The 16,929-nt window shown below is 39.6% G+C and overlaps 1 protein-coding gene across 3 annotated transcripts in view; it reads right to left on the bottom strand.

Moving 5' to 3' along the window:
- mpp7a (MAGUK p55 scaffold protein 7a) overlaps window positions 1-16,929 on the bottom strand; it is a 113,078-nt gene that overhangs the window by 48,197 nt on the left and 47,952 nt on the right. For all 3 annotated transcript variants that reach the window (XM_057358240.1, XM_057358239.1, XM_057358241.1), the window contains exons 4-6: window positions 12,757-12,834; window positions 8,641-8,721; window positions 2,155-2,286 (exon numbers count right to left, since the gene is read on the bottom strand). In XM_057358240.1, the coding sequence (XP_057214223.1) occupies window positions 2,155-2,286; window positions 8,641-8,721; window positions 12,757-12,834 (291 nt within the window). The remainder of the gene's footprint in view (window positions 1-2,154; window positions 2,287-8,640; window positions 8,722-12,756; window positions 12,835-16,929) is intronic.

Below are 16,929 nucleotides of genomic sequence, written 5' to 3'. Positions count from 1 at the left end.
AAACAGGAAAAATAAGATGAGTGACTTACAATATGACACTTTGAAAAATGGCACTTTATCACAATACAAACTGTATACCTAACGCTTCTAAGATGAAAGACTGTGTTGGCCAGACTCCAAATAAAATGTGCAATAATCACCTAGATGAACAGTTGCTCGCCAAACAACACAAGCCTTGCAATGAAATGACACACACGCACACGCTACTGCCAAATCGCCTTGTTGGCAAACGCCTGCTTTGTCTACAATACTTCTATAACTCAGTCTGAAACTCTAAGTAGAACATACACACTTTATCTCTCCAACACAGAGCCTTTCGACTTCTCTACAGACCTTATCCAAAACAACACATTCTTTCAATAAACTAAACCACCGGGCTCACTTCAGCTTCTGCTGCTGCCGCCCCACATGCACGCAGTTCCAAACCCAATTATTTCATCGTCCTGCCATTGCTGCTAATAAATCAGCAGGCTAAGGTTACCAAACAGAGGGGAGAGAATCTGAGCATTTGGGATCCATCCCTAAAGTCTAAGGGCTTGAGCCCCCTCTCTCTTCTCTCTCCTCATTACTCCCCTCACTAAAATACTGCATGATGTCATCGTCTGAAAAATGATAGCAATTAATCAGAGCTACTGAATCCTACCCATTCCACTAATCACAATTACACAAACGGATGAATCAACCTCGGACGCAGACGTGTGCTAACTACTGTACACCAGAGAGAGAGAGAGAGAGAGAGAAAGACATTCAAGTAAATCTTTGCAGTTCTTCACTTTTGTTATAAGAGCCGTATTGGCTGTCTGCACTTGACTGTATAAAATTGCACGTTCAAATCAGAAAAAAAGTGGCTAAGAAATCCACAAAGCAAAGGCAGAGAGCTGACAGGTTCTACTGAAAACTGGTGAGATAAATGGCTTGGAATTTTTCTGTGAGAGGTTTTCGGTTTTCTATATTTAAAAGGTAAATTGAGATGTTGTAAAGGCAGCCAGCATCTAAAATTGCTGAGGGCTTGAGCCATAGGTTGGACTGTACCTAACCCATGCCCTATAGTTTCAGTTATTAAAAGGAAATGAAAGGTTTATTTTGCACTTCATTTTGCCTAAGAGAAAGTATGTATTCACTGAAAAATCTCACTACAAACCCATATGAAAAGTACATTCACTGCGGTTAAATATGAATTCCGTAGTATCCGCTGTAGAATACATTATGAATTCAGTATTAACCAACCAACCAGATGGTTTCAGCGGCAACAACAAACAAACAAACAAACATCATGTGGCCCAAACTTAACTTCCGGCAGACCTCCACAAAGAATCTATAACTGTTGAGTAGATTTAATTTAATACAATTAATATACAATAAATATTCATATAAGTGAATATTATTTTAAATTACATATAAAATGATTTTTTATATGACTAGACACTAGCTAGACCGATAACCAAACAAAGACCGGAAGCTAACTTTGGGCCAGGCGTGGGCGTCCGACTTTACATACTAATGTTTTGAAAGGAGACAGAATCCAACATTTCTTTTTTGAACTTGCTCATTAACTCATTTTTGAAAAGTTACAGATTGCAGCGTTCACTATATAGAAAAACACCCTGACATTTAACAGAACTTCTATTTTTGTCCGACACTCTACAGTGTCTGTGCTCATTCACTGTCACTTTAAGGCACAAGATAGAAAGCAAAGGTTGGTGATGAGCAGAATCTGTCCTGAATCAGACAACCAACAAGCACAGTGTCGTCCACAAAACCATCCAGCCAGTTAGCACATTGAATTGAACATGCTACTAAGTTGTGATGACAGTGAAAGAGGACCAGTCACATACATCTGTAAGGCAGCCGGAGAAATGCTGACCGCTAGTCAGACAGGAGCTGAGTGTGTAAGTGTGTGTCAGGTAATGTGGATTGTGTCATGTTAAGCTGGAGGATACTGTAGGTGGTCACACAGGAACTGGAGGATAAGGGTCCGCAGTGAGCGCGTGCCAAACATTTTGTGTTCATGTTCACAAGGGTGCTTTTCAACGTGTGGCTGAATTATAGCAGCACATGTGTCTGGCCTTGCGTACATGACGGCATGTGGAACTTTGCATGTGCGTGTGTCATCGTGCGTGTGGGGGGAAGAAGGTTAAGTTACTGAGCTCTCACCAAAGGCTCTTTATTCTTGACCAGTCTAATGATCTTGACGGAATCTTCTTCATCATCGATGTCATCTGGCAAAGGAGGAAGTTCTGGATCGTAACTCTTCCTGGCCACAATATCATGAACTGACAACAAACTCTGCGGAAAGAGATAAAGAAGTCGTACACAAAAACAACCACAGAAACAGACACATGCAGCAAAACAAACAGTAGTGAGTCATTTGACTGATTTGGTGTAGATACTCGTGTTGGCTAATCATTTCATTCTTGATACTCCGAGCATCTGCTTGAATCCTATAGTATAAATCACAGAGCTTTCGAGGTCTGCTTTAGATTACTACCTCCTACTGACAAATAAAGCTGCTTTTGAATTGATTACTATTTCACTACAACCCTCTTTGGCAATGTTGTTTGTTACAGCGTCGCAAGCAGGGAAAAAGACTTGAATCACAACCAAGTCAAAGCCCATTTTCAAATTGTTGTATGATTGGATCAGTGTTACGTGGACGATCGACAAGGATTTCTGCGTCCCGCGGGGATGATAGGAACGCTTGTGCGCACACACCAGAGCTTTGAAAACGCTAAAGTGGAGCGAGGATGCTCAGACATGCGGAAATCAATGAAGTTCTCAGTCGTTTCAGATATTTCACACCTCTTCCTCTGGAAAAAGAGGCGAGAGATGAGAGCTCTAGCGAAAGAATGACGGCATTCAAAGATTCACGTTTTAACGACGCCGTGTGTCGCATGCAGCTGGAAGCACTTTTTTATTCTGTCTTTTGCTCTTTTCTCCCTCACATTTCCAGAATAAAACCACCTTCCAGTTTTGTGCCACGGATAAAAAATGAGAGTGGAGGAGAAAAAAAGGAGAAGAGACAAGACAGAGTGGAGGAGAAAAGTGTCTGTTTTATGACATGGGATCAAGCTCCAGAACAACACTCAACATGTGGCTAAAGCAGAACAGATGGGGAGAGTGAGAGAGAGAAACAAACAAAGAGAAAGAGAAGCATGTGTCTGCACAACAACAGCGTATTTAAGCAGGTATCTGGTGTACCTGGAAACACTTTTTACTTTTGGTTTGGTTAACCTATAAACAAAGATTAAGAATTCATAAAAACATCAATGTATAATAATAATGATGTGTGAAAGTTTCATACATTGTGAGAATGAGTACACATATTGTAGTACAGTATACAGTATAGTATATTGTGTTACTTGAGTCTTTTTTCACTAATATTAAAAATGTTGAATAATATTCAGTATAATATGAGTCACACATAAAGGCAAAAATAGGTAAAAAAACTGAAATCTGGATCGCCACTGCCAAATGAATCCAGCTTCAAGCATGTACACTACCGGTCAAAAGTTTTGGGACACTTACTCTCTTGTGCATTCATAATTTTCCCCACATTATATAATAATAATAAAAACAAAGGGAACTATCGGAATTATTTGTAACTAAAAAAACTAAAAAAATTAAAACATGTTATATTTTATAATCTTCAGTGTAGTCAACTTTTGACTAGAATTTGCAGAAATGTTTTCTTGTCATTTTATCAAGCAGCTTCTTGAGGTCTCACCCCGAGATGCTTTTTAACCAATATTAAAGGAATTCCCATCTATTCTGTGCTCTTATTGGCTGTTCTTTCTTCATTATTTAATCAAAACATTTTTTATTAAATAAAAGTTTTGTCATGAAAAAACTATAATATAATATTTTGTCTTCTCAACTCATTTCAGACATTTAAGCACACACCTTCAGATCAAAAGTTTTTTTAAAAGAATGAGAAACATTTCAGTCAAGAAAGTGTCCCAAAACTTTTGACCGGTAGTGTTATTTTAGGTTATTTTATCCAAATGAATGTTCGGTGTGTCTTCAAAAGCATCTGGAATCTGATTTGGTTTACAAATGCTGCTTATTCAATAAATGAAACGCATACCACCGTGAAGAAAAAGCTAAAACCCAAGTGCGATTGGTCTACACACCTGCCAATAACCCAAAGCCGCTTTCCATTTCTAGAAATAGGGAATACATTATGGGATGTAAACAACTTAAAACAACTAGAGGCCCGAAAAATCCTTTCGACCCAGTGTTTGTGTGTTGTAGATTGCAAGATGAAAATGAAGAGCAGAGTGTACACTTACCCTGTAGGGAACAATGTTGTTTGCATTTACACTAAACACAGTTCTGCAGATTACAGTGAATGGTGCATTTGTTTTGAGGGAACCTGAAAATGGAAGATTTTTAATTGCGACTGAGTTGCCATTCATTTCTGCTGTCCAAGCGCCCCTCTAAAAGACCAACAGACACACTAAAGCCCGTGGTATACTTTTTTTACGTGTGCGCACATACAGTATACAGCCGAACGCACAGCCTTGCAAAGTATACTTCCTTCAAATCAAACGTGTACACGGGTTTTGACGCATACGCATTAAGGCATATTGCAATACCTCTCCGGGCCTACAGGGGTCAGGTTTTCTTCTACTACCTTGAATGCTCCCAGGACACGGTTGCCACCTGGTGGTTAAACGAATTACTGCAAGAAATGAAATGCGCATGCAGGACCTGCGCGTAATTTGTAGTCAAGGTAACAAAATTCTGGCGGTGCGCGTACTATTCTGATGACGAAATTTGCATCACGCACACTGTACGCTGTCCCTCGCGACACGTAATAAGGGAACTATACTTGAAGCTTAACACATCGATCTGGATTCATTCTCCTCACTTCGAGACATATCTGAACAACTAAAAACACTTTGCAGAAAACAACGTTACACTAACAACTAAACATACATGACAGCACAAATTATTACAGCATCAATGCATTCAATTACGGCAGCCACCACCGTTATTCTTTTACTCAAGAAAAAAACATACACAACACATTAACACCATTAACTTAAAAGGCTTGAATTCAAACAGTTTCTGGGAACATGGCAAAAGCCTCTTGCATTTGAGTAATATGCAAAACAATATATTTTTTTAAGTGAATAAGCAGCCATTTGAAAGACATATGGGCCCGAAGATGACAAATGTTAGACCCCCGACCACCCCCTTCACTGCCATAAAATCTCAATATCTCTATCCCTAATAAACTTAGGACTGGCATCCCATAAAGCTTTGAAATAGGGCTGCGTAGGGGAATCTGACTTTACTACTATGCGTTTACGGCAAGAATTATAACAGGAAAATTCGATCATTTCTCTGCCTCTTAACTTTGATTAGCTCCATCCAAAAAAACACTCGTCTCTGGGTTCGACTGATGAGGAGCCGTAATCGCTTCTCTCTGTTCCCACCATGTCTGTCTGGAGTCTAACAACTAAACTAAATCTGAACACCAGCTCCACACGCCGAGACACACGCAGGTACAAAGGGAGTTTTGTGGAGGTAAACCCTCTCTTGGGGTTCGAGCAGCGGGGTCAGTATCAGGCCAGGTAGCAAAACAGTGAACCGGTGAACTCTGAGGCAAAAGTAGTCTCCCCTCTCTTCGGGTACTGTTGCCATGTGTGAGCGCATGTTAATTAGCTATACTGGGCCTCCTGCAATAACAAATTGCTGAACTTGTACAAATAAAGTCTGGGAAATGTAACTGGCCGTACAGCTCTCATTAGGAAAGAGTTTGTCATCCGAAAAGTCATTAGTCAACCTGTTGAACTAACTACCCATACCCGCACACATTCTACAAAAGCCAATAGACTTCTATTGTCTACACAAACTGGTGAGGCACTCATCTGCTTTTTCTCTTTCTCGCTTTTTTTCCAAAGTCGTTTTTTTCTCCACAACGTGGTCGTCGTAATTGCCGCTTTCATCAATGTCAATATAAGTCTGTAAGCGTCCTAATATGAGTAAAATGTGTTTTTTCATGTGTGAATCATAAAGGGGGGAGGAGAAAGGAGATCGTTTAATAGGTTCTGATTTATGTCTGGTCGCAGGGAATGGATCATTTCAACACTAATTGAGAGTGATATAGTTACTGTCGTACAGAGACACCATTCTAGTCCCCACAAGCCATCTGCTAGTGCTTTACTTATTCTGCCAATACACATCGAGTTAAGGACAGAAAGGAGAAAAAGAAGTTAAGCAAGAGAGGGCAAAAGAAAGAAGGACAGAGAATTATGATGGCGTCTCAGACAAATTCAGATGAAAAGTGATATACTGTACACATCGACAAATATACCAATATACTAGTAAAAGTTTAGGCAAATGTTTCTAAAATGCTCTTAAAAATGAAGTCGTTTTTATCCGTAGTATTTTTTTGTTGTTGTTGTTGTTTAGAAGAAACTTTTGTCAAAATAACAAACAAGAAATGTCAAGCAATTATTCAAGATTAATCGCCTCCAGAATAAAAGTTTGTGATTGCATAATATATGACTTTGCATATTATTTTGTATTTATAAAAACAAAACACATACAGACGTGCTCAAATTTGTTGGTACCCCTCCACAAAAAAACTAAGAATGCTCAATTTTCTCTGAAATAACTGACAAAAGTAATTGGCATCCACCATTGATTATTCCATATTTAATAGAAATCAGACTTTGCTTTTGATTTTTTATTCAACGTAATATTGTAAATAATAAAACAAATGAACATGTCATGGACAAAAATGATGGGACCCCTAACCTAATATTTTGTTGCACAACCTTTAGAGGCAATCTCTGCAAGCAAAGGTTTTCTGTAGCTCTCAATGAGACTTCTGCACCTGTTAACAGGTAGTTTGGCCCTCTCTTCCTGAGCAAACTGCTCCAGCCGTCTCAGGTTTGATGGGTGCCTTCTCCAGACTGCAAGTTTCAGCTCTTTCCATAGATGTTCCATTGGATTCAGATCAGGACTCATAGAAGGCCACTTCAGAATAGTCCAATGTTTTGTTCTGATCCATTCTTGGGTGATTTTAGCTGTGTGTTTTGGGTCATTATCCTGTTGGAGGACCCATGACCTGCGACTGAGACAGCTTTCTGACACTGGGCAGTACGTTTCGCTCCAGAATGCCTTGATAGTCTTGAGATTTCATTGTGTCCTGCACAGATTCAAGGCAACCTGTGCCAGATGCAGCAAAGCAGCCCCGAAACATAACCGAATCTCCTCCATGTTTCACTGTAGGTATGGTGTTCGCTTCTTTGAAAGCTTGATCTTTTTGTCTGTGAACATAGAGCTGATGTGACTTGCCAAAAAGCTCCAGTTTGGACTCATCTGTCAAAAAGGACATTCTCCCAGAAGGATTGTGGCTTGTCAATATGAATTTTAGCAAATTCCAGTCTTTTTTTTATGTTTTTCTTTCAAAAGTGGAGTCCTCCTGGGCCACACTTTGCTCAAAAAGCGATGGATGGTGCGATCAGAAACTGACGTATCTTCACCTGGGGTCGATGTTTCTCTTGCGGTCGCGAGCCCAGGGAGGTTGGCTACAATTCCATGGAGCTTAATATTTGCAACTGTTGTCACAGGAACATCGAGCTGCTTGGAGATGGTCTTATAGCCTTTACCTTTACCATGCTTGTCTATTATTTTCTTTATGAGCTCCTCAGACAACTCTCTCCTTTGCTTTCTCTGGTCCATGTTCAGTGTGGTGCACACGATGATACCAAACAGCACCGTGACTACTTTTCTCCATTTAAATAGGCTGAATGGCTGTGTACATGTGTGATACCAATTAAAGAAACGAATTAGTTTGAAATATCACTATAATCCAATGATGTATTATCTTTTCTAAGGGGTACCAACAAATGTGTCCAGGCCATTTTAGAATATCTTTGTAGAATAAGCAATAATTCATCTCTTTCCACAGCTTCTTTGCTTTATTCTATGACGTACCAAAGGCATGCAAGTATACATGATACAATAGCTTTTAATTTCATCACTCTTCAGGAGGAATGAAGCATTATTTCAATGAGCTGTAAGGGTACCAACAAATTTGAGCACGTCTGTACATGCATACATTTAAGAAAAATACAAAGAAAAATATAAAATATAAAAATTAACAATTATATATAAATTAAATTATTGGTCAATATAAATAAATACATGTACATATTTACTACATTTGTATACATGTCTGTGTATGTGTTTATAAATACAAAATTAATATGCACAGTACACATATACTGTATATTATGTAAACACAAACTTTTATTCTAGATGCGATTAAGATGCAATGCAATGCAAAGTTTTTAAATTAAATAATACTGTTAAATACTTTGATCAATTGTTTTAGGAGTTGGTTCTGAGAAGAACCATCTACATAAAGGGAGGCTATTTTGAAAAACCTAAAATATAAGACAGTTTTATAAAACTGTATAAGATATTTTTAGGCTCACTACAAAATTCCTGCATCCCCGTTTGGAAAAGAAATAATAAAGAATGTGCCCAAACTTTTCACTGATATCATAGACCGTAATGAAGTGTAGATGATAGGACATAGATGGTGACAAGCTGGTGGCATGTTATGTCAACAATTAGGTGTGTGCGTGTGCGTGCGTGTGTGTGCGTGTGAACTCTCACCTTTACATGTGGTTTGGACAGTAGTCTGACAAGCTCCCTGATCTCGCCACTTGCACCTCGTTCCTGAAGTTCCTCTGTCAGCTGATAAAATAAGACAACAAGAGAACAAGAATGAGAAGTAAAAACCAGACAGCAAGAGAAAACAAGCACTGATAACATCCACAAACACATGCATTGGTTATACAGCCATGAGCACACATATATTATGAATAATTGGAGTATAAATGTCTCCCTTGAGGCAGGTAGCAGGTGGAGAGTATGTGTGTGTGTTTAAGAGATTGAGAGATTTATAAGTAGCCAAGCAGCACAGATGCAGGCATTGCAGGTTAAATGAGGCACAGAGACACACTGCAGCTTTTATGAGCAGGGAGAGAGAGACGAAGAGAGATGTGCTTGTTCCCCAGACTCATTTGAAGTGTTACTCCTGGGCCACAACCTTAATACTGACCCCACTTGCTCTGGAATCGTGTGTGTATGTGTGGAGTGAACGTGCTGAAATGCCGTAATCAGGATTTAAGAAATCACCCCCTTAGGATACCAGTAGACTTTTCCACCGGTAGCAACCAGCCAAATGGGAGGTGAAGTTTAATTGAGTAATGGTGACAGTGACCCATAGTTTCACAAGCGTGTACAAGGAATACCATGCATCGTTGCTGATGTCATGTTAATAAACAGGTCACATATGGAGGTAAAGAGTGCACACTGTTCTTTGGTCAGTCTTACAGTACATGAGTATATTTTTGTGTGTTATGTGTGTTAGTGGACAGTGGGTTCAATAGTGCAACACCTCAGTTAAAGGGATCCTTCACCCAAAAATGAAAATTCTGTCATTATTTACTCACCTTCGAGTTGTTCCAAATCTGATGAACAAAGAGAAAGATATTTGGTAGAATGCTTATAACCAGACAGATTTTGGCCCTCATTGACTCCCATAGTAGGAAAAATTACTTTATCATTTTATTTTGCTCTGTTGAACACAAAAGAAGACATTTTGAAGAATGTAGGACAGCAAACAGTTTTGGGGCACTTTTGACTACCATTGTATTTTTTCCTAATATGGTAGTCAATGGGGGGGAAATCTGTCTCGTTATAAGCATTCTTCCAAATATCTTTCTCTGTGTTCATCAGAACAAAGAAATGTATACAGATTTGGAACAACTCTAATGTGAGTAAATGACAGAATTTTCATTTTTGGCAGAAGTATCCCTTTAAATCTGGGATTTTACTTGCATTGAAACCTGGAGTAAACAAAGTTTTAGGATTTCCAAACAATTTAAAGTTAAAAATATTTAAAAGGATAGTTCACCCAAAAAAATAAAAAATGTACTAACCTTAGAGTTGTTCCAAATCTGTATAAATGTCTTTGTTTTGTTGAACACAAAAGAAGATATTTAGAATAATGTAGGAAGCCAAACCGTTCTGGGGCACCATTGTCTACCATGGTAGTAGTTTAGTTTCCTACTGTGGTGCCCCAAAACTGTTCGGTTACAAACATTCTTACAATTTCTTATTTTGCGTTCAGAGGGACAACAAAATGTATACAGATTTGGAACAACTCTTAGGTGAGTAAAGGATGACAGAATTTTTATTTTTGGGAGAACTAAACCTTTAATATTCCACACCCTTTTTTAGTACACTAATCCAATGTAAACGCGTGACACAGACAATGTTAACTCAAATCAGGTAAGACTTTCTTACTTTTATTAAATCAAATAAGATCTTTGGAACATTTTTAAATCATGATTTTAGCATTGTTTATTACATGCAATTCATACTCCCATTACATCTCATGTCAAGATTTTTTCTTCCTATTGATATCATATTACATATTGATATTGATATAAACGTCTTTAGTTTTCTTCTTTAAGGAAATATTGCGACACCTGAATCAATCTTTGAAAAATCTAATCACCGTCAAGTTCCAGGAAACAAGAGTTGCAGTAATTCAGTAATTCAATCTTGGTTAAGCCTACCCAAGGCTTGAGGATATCAATGCTTTCCGTGTCAAAATTACGCAACATACTAAGCGAAAATTTTATAAGATTAATCGATAATACTTTGGTCACAACCACCAGCACAGACTAGCTGTTTTACATCACCAGTCCTCGTCGCGTTTAGACATTCGCACGAAACTTGGTAACATGCAAACAATTTGGCAATCCCTTGTCTGCAAAAGGGAAAGAAAAAAAGCAAGTGTCTGGAATCTGTTGCTTCTGGGATATCGTTTGGCTGAGATGGTTTGGTATGTTAATTAGGCCTTCAATTCCCGTGCTCCTATTGGTTCCCCATAAAGACACAAAAGCAGTCACAGTGCACGAGCGCTGCCCAAAAACTAAAAACACGCAACTACTCAGTGAAAAATGTCACATTAAGTGACCTAAGACTTCCAATATTTGCCTTGCAATGAAAGCAATCTTTTACAATCTGCAAATTTTGTTTTAGACAGCAAAATTCTGGCAAAAATCGTAGTGTACATCTGGCTTAGGACATCTGTTTTGTGCCTGGCAACAGAATGATCATCTAAAATAACCCTACAAGAGGTTTCTATTAATCTTTCAGTGATATAGTTTTATGCTGCTCTGGTGTAATCTGACATACTTGTTATGCATTTTTCTGACTGACATCTCCAGAACAGACTTCTTCTGAGAGGAATGAGATGCGTGGAGGATCATCCAGCAGGCTCTGGAGCAGTCCATTTTTCCACTGTCTAATAGAAGACACCCGGGACATGAAGAAGACTGTACTTTGGCAATTGTTTTTATTCAGTCTCCGGGCATTGAGAAGTGTTTGTGGAACTAAGACTCTTTACCGCCTACCTGTGGGCAGAATGAGAACTGCACACCTGCTTCTCAACTGAGACACTATAGAATGTGTGTGTGTGTGTGTGTGTGNGTGTGTGTGTGTGTGTGTGTGTGTGTGTGTGTGTGTGTGTGTGTGTGTGTGTGTGTGTGTGTGTGCCTGTGCGTGTGTGTGTGTGTGTGTGTCATCGCTGCAAAAGCTTTCCGTGGAATTGTGTGTATGCATGAAAGGAGCTTGCCTGCTGCGCCGATGCTAGACAGCATCCCGGGCCAGGCGGAGGTTAAACTGGCGTTTTATGTTAAACTATAAATTAAAGCTCCATTAGCGAAACTTAACACTCAAATGAGCTGCGGCGGCAAACCCACTACACCGTTTAAAACAGCAGCAAGGCGTATATTCCTCAGAGCAACGGATGAAAACGATCCGTCTGAAGAAACACAGCAGCGCTCTGAGTAATTTGGTCGCTTTGGCTGTTTAACCTTTGATGGGCGGCGTGCATGCACATGGGCAGATATCGGAGGGTCCTTTAGGGATGCCGAAGGAAAGTGTAAAATCTGAGGGTTGGATCTGAGCTGTGGTTTGAGAAAGTTCAGTGACGGAAGTTGAGATTTATGGAAACGCAAGCCGGTCATCAAAGCCGATCAGCTCTTCTTGGGTCGTCGTAGTTAGCAGTGTGCGGAGGAGGTAGACATGAGGACAAAACATTACTTTGTTTTACCAGATGTGCCATTTTATTATGCAACAACACTTTTGCAATCTGAAGTCTGGATAGCAAAATCATTTCTGCTAATCTGAACGTCAATGCTGACCCGGGCTGCTCTTCTCCGATTCGTCTTTGTGTTCTTTTCCTCTGTCTTTCCTCTCTCTGATCATATCCAGAGTAAACTCTTCAAAGTTTACATAGGTTTGTGTGTGTGTGTAAGTCTATGTGGCCGTGTTGATATAGTAGTCAGTTTACATTATGCAAACCGTTGAGAGTTTAAACGTTGAGTGTTTTATAATACTGATGACTAATGTCTTATGCAGACGCACACAATACTCCACGCCTCATCTCACGCTCTCATCTGCAGCCCATCTACTTGTGTTTTCCGCCCCAGACATCCATCTATCTTTCTCTTTTCTTTAATGACAAGTTGCTCCTGGAGTCGGTCTTGAGCTAGACGTGCTGCGAGACGTCTGTGTGTGTGTTTTTGCAGGCACACGTTGAGTTTTTCTCTGAACGTGTGTGCGCAGTTACCCGTGCAGAAGTGTGTAAAGTTTATGAGCATAAAGGTGTTTTGACGGTTAACAGGAAGTGGGTGCATGTGGCTCACTTACGTCTTGGGCCAGTGAGCCGGCGCTGTCCAGTACTGGAGTTGGTGAGCGGTCTTCATAACACTGCAACTTCTCATGGATCTTGAAGGAGAGAGAAACAAATATAAAAGTGTGTTAACTAAGATACAATACTAAGCCATGTTAAATATAATTTGACAATATTACAACCTTAGGAAGACCAAGTTCATCAAAAAAGTTTCATTGTTATAAGGTGTATTTAATACACAATAAAGACTATGTATACATAAACTTTCAAAACAGGTACAGTATTTAAAAAACATTCAAATAGTACAAAACTCCACGAGCCTAAACAATAAAATGGTACAAAATAAGTAGAATATGTAAAGTAGATTCTCACTGAAAATAAAAAGGAAAGGGTTTGAACAACTGCGAGTTACCTTGGATTTGAAATATCTATTGACCACTTTTTTTTATTCCCCCTGAAATTGTGTTACCAGGACAACACCATAGTCTCGAGCCTTTAAAACATGCAGAAGCTACCAGCATGTCCAATGTCAATTTTGCCCTGTGAAATATTATGTAATAGCACACAGCGGTGAATGAGAATCCCACCGCTACCAAGGGGACTAAATATTTATCTGTGCCTATCCAGGAGAAGATAGATGACTTTGGCTGGTTGTCATGGCGATTTGACGAAGCAGAAACTAAAGGGAACACTATGAGCCTGGGCCTACAAAGCCAGGTGCTGAGAGAGCCAAAAACTGCATTTTTTCTGGATCCGTGTGTTCGGAGACGTCTGTGATGTGGTGAAGCGTGGCTCTGTTGAAAGACACGGCCCGGGGCCGTGAAGAACAGACACCGTTTTTTTGCCACTCTGCTCGCAACGCTTGAAAGCTACCGTAAAGACAGTCTGTAACTACAGCGATGTAAAGGTGGAATTTCTCGCACACCTGTGAACACGCTCACGGGTGAGGGAAAGAGACGTAAATATTTCTCATCCACTCAAACACACATGGACGCATACGCACTCGTTGAAGGAGGAATGTAATGTGGAATCTGGTTAATAATGGAACGTAACTGTCCGGTTGCTCCCGTGTCCTAAGAGAGACATCTGTTTAGGCCATCTGTGCCGTGGCAGAGCGGTTCAACTCTGTACAGTTTAGATTTCAGAGTTTGAGCAAGAATCAATGCCTTTGTTCACAGCTCGGGCTGTTTTCCAGATACCTGCCTGTCCACTCAGGAGCGCCAGAGAGCAGACATTTAAAATCCATTACAAAGCTGATCAATTGCTCACGACACGTTCCACATAATAAAGAAAGACATATTTAACTTTATTTAAGTTTGCATTACAAACATTTTTTTTAAATAAGTATTTGTACTGTTGTTGCACTAGTGCTACTTTAAACCGCACATTGTGCACAGTCTAGCTGCAGATGTTTTTGTCATACCAATAAAGCATACTTAAATTGAAATTAAGTTGAGAGAGAGAGAGAGAGAGAGAGAGAGAGAGAGAGAAAAGAAAGGAAAGAGAGAGAGAGAGAGAGCAGGAAATGAGAGCAATGAATCAGAGTAATACCATCAAGCACTAGTGCACGTTATTCCACTACATCACACAGGCCTTGCAAACTGATAAACATTTCTCAGACAATCATTTCATTTTTCCAGCTCTAAATTTCACAGTACGATGGAGAACAATGAGAATCCGTCATGGCTTTTAACTCCTTTGCTGATCTCATACAAGATTATAAACTTTTTCGCAATTCTGTGAAAATGTCACCCTTACCATGAAGAAATAAAGTTTTCACCAAAGGTTTTTACTATACTAATAGCACATATGTTAACATTTGGTGGTTCAGATACCCATTTCAGGTTTCTCTTAAAGTTTTTAAAGCATTTGTTTTTATTTTAGTGCCTGATTTTTCATAATCAGGTAAGTGCCATTTTCACGAGTGTCACATCCATAACGGAACATATTCCTCATAAATGGGCACATGACAATAAAAATAAAGTAACTACAGTAGTCAACATTTGAAGTGGATCAAAAAAGTTAATCAAAGTTGTCCTAGACAAGAACGGGTATTGCTCTCGTCTTAGGACAACTTTGATGAACCTTTTTGATCCACTTCAAATGTTGACTAGTGTATTTTACGTCTATGAAGAGATTTGTTGGGTATTATTGTTTCTGCTTTGCACATCTTGATTCAAAAAAATCGTACAAAGTTTGGCGTGTCCTTTTTTGTCACATCCATAACGCATGTGTATTCCTCTTTTTTAAAATAGAAAACTTCTGCAGGGACTGATATTATTCCGATGTTTAAAATCTATCAACGAGGGTTAAGTCAAATGTAACAGATGGCTCAGTAAATTGGTAACAAATACATTCTCTGAGCGTTTTTATGTCACATCCCTAACACTGGAATGGCTCTTTTTTACCTAATTCGGCCAGAATTTATAGTTCAAAGTCTTTTAACATATGACTAAGCAAAGCTATGCTTCGGCAAACACGCTAGGTGTGAAAAATGTTTTGCGGTCAGTGTTCAGGTCAGATGCTACAATGGACCACTGTCTAAACCCTCTCGGACCAGACGTTTAATACCCAGAGGTCTTTGACAAAACATATGAGCTGAGAACATAAGCAGGTGAGAAAAACGGCAGCCAGTCAGTCCTACCGGTCCTCCAAGTGCATTCTGCAGCCAAACAAACACAGCTTTAAACACAATCACACTGACAGACAAAAAGGAGAAGAAACTGGATGTGAAATATATCGGAAGACTAGAGAGACGAGCTGAAGAACAATGAGGATGGCGTTTAAACCTGAATTCTCAAAAACAAACAAAAATGGCAGTACTCATTCACTTCTATCGTACGTACACAAAACCAAGGCAAGTCACTGGGTATCGCTGTTGTTCAGTTACCGACATTCTTCTTTTGTACCAAAATATCTTCTTTTGTGTTCTGCAGAAGAAAGTCATACAGGTTTGAAATCACAAGAGGGCGAGTAAACGATGACAGAATTTCCATTTTTGGGTGAACTAGCCCTGAATCACCTAAAAGGATTATTAATACCAGGTGTAAACAGTGTAGGTAGACATTAACAGAGCAAGTATGCAGGAAAAGGATGTAAGAAATTACATTAGGCGATCGACAGCAACACCTCTAGTTAGACATGTGAGATTGTGTAGGCATGTGGTATAAAGCAAGACAGAGCAGTTGGACAACAGTGTGTATTCGGGGTGTAGTATTTCTGCTCTGGGCTCCTGTTAACATCCGCACTGTTGGAGTGATATTGACCTTTTCTCTTCCGCCTGTCTCTCAGTGACACGAGCAGCTGGATCGAATAACCCCTGATGGACCGAGGTCCATGTGGACCAGAACAGAACCAGTTCTACTGCACCTCATCACCTCACGCTCAAACTGATCACAGAACAGGACAGGAAGGGAGTGCAGACAGACAGGCTTGATGGTGAGATGCCTGTCAGAGACGGATGTTGACATAAACCCCACCATACAGGATGGATGCAGCACACACGCAGGCACACGCACACACACTCACACACACGCACACACTCCTCTTTCACTCGTCATTTTAAAGTGCTGTTTTTTCGGACTAAGTATTCCAGATATGCTGCTTAATGTTCAAGGTAAAAAGCATTTGTCCGAACAAAAAAACAATTAAACCACCATGTACAGTATGACCGCTGGATTATGCTTCATGACCTGACAAATAAACTGCATTGCCTTTTTTCTTTATTATCTTATATTACATTTACTGTTGTTCTTCTAACTCGCACTCATACTGTACAGTACACCCAAACTCCAGAGATGCGCGGCAAACATCGTTGCAGTGATGTGTGGTATTCTCCATTTCTGAGATCCAGTTTCATGACTCGTAAAGCAGGAGAAATGCCACTGATTTACTGCATTTAAACACAATAATTCATCAAATTTATTCAAGCTACTCGATCGTAAGCACGGCGAGAATACAGAAAGCCAATACGACTAGACCACCCTACTTTATTTGTAAAGAAGATGAGTGTAAATGCTGTAAATGATCTCAGATTGCTTTGGATGGGCAGAAGGTCATGCCCTCGCTTGTGTTTAATCAGGAACTAGTACTGTATTCGTGAGTATAATGTAATACGTCAGTGACTTTATGGATTAAATGTGTACAGTCAGTGTATGTCTGCATTCCATCTTAACCACATTGAGTTTCCC

The sequence above is a fragment of the Triplophysa rosa genome, linkage group LG18 (genome assembly GCF_024868665.1).
Source record: "Triplophysa rosa linkage group LG18, Trosa_1v2, whole genome shotgun sequence".
Lineage (NCBI taxonomy): Eukaryota > Metazoa > Chordata > Actinopteri > Cypriniformes > Nemacheilidae > Triplophysa > Triplophysa rosa.
This window is presented reverse-complemented; position numbering and strand designations above follow the sequence as displayed.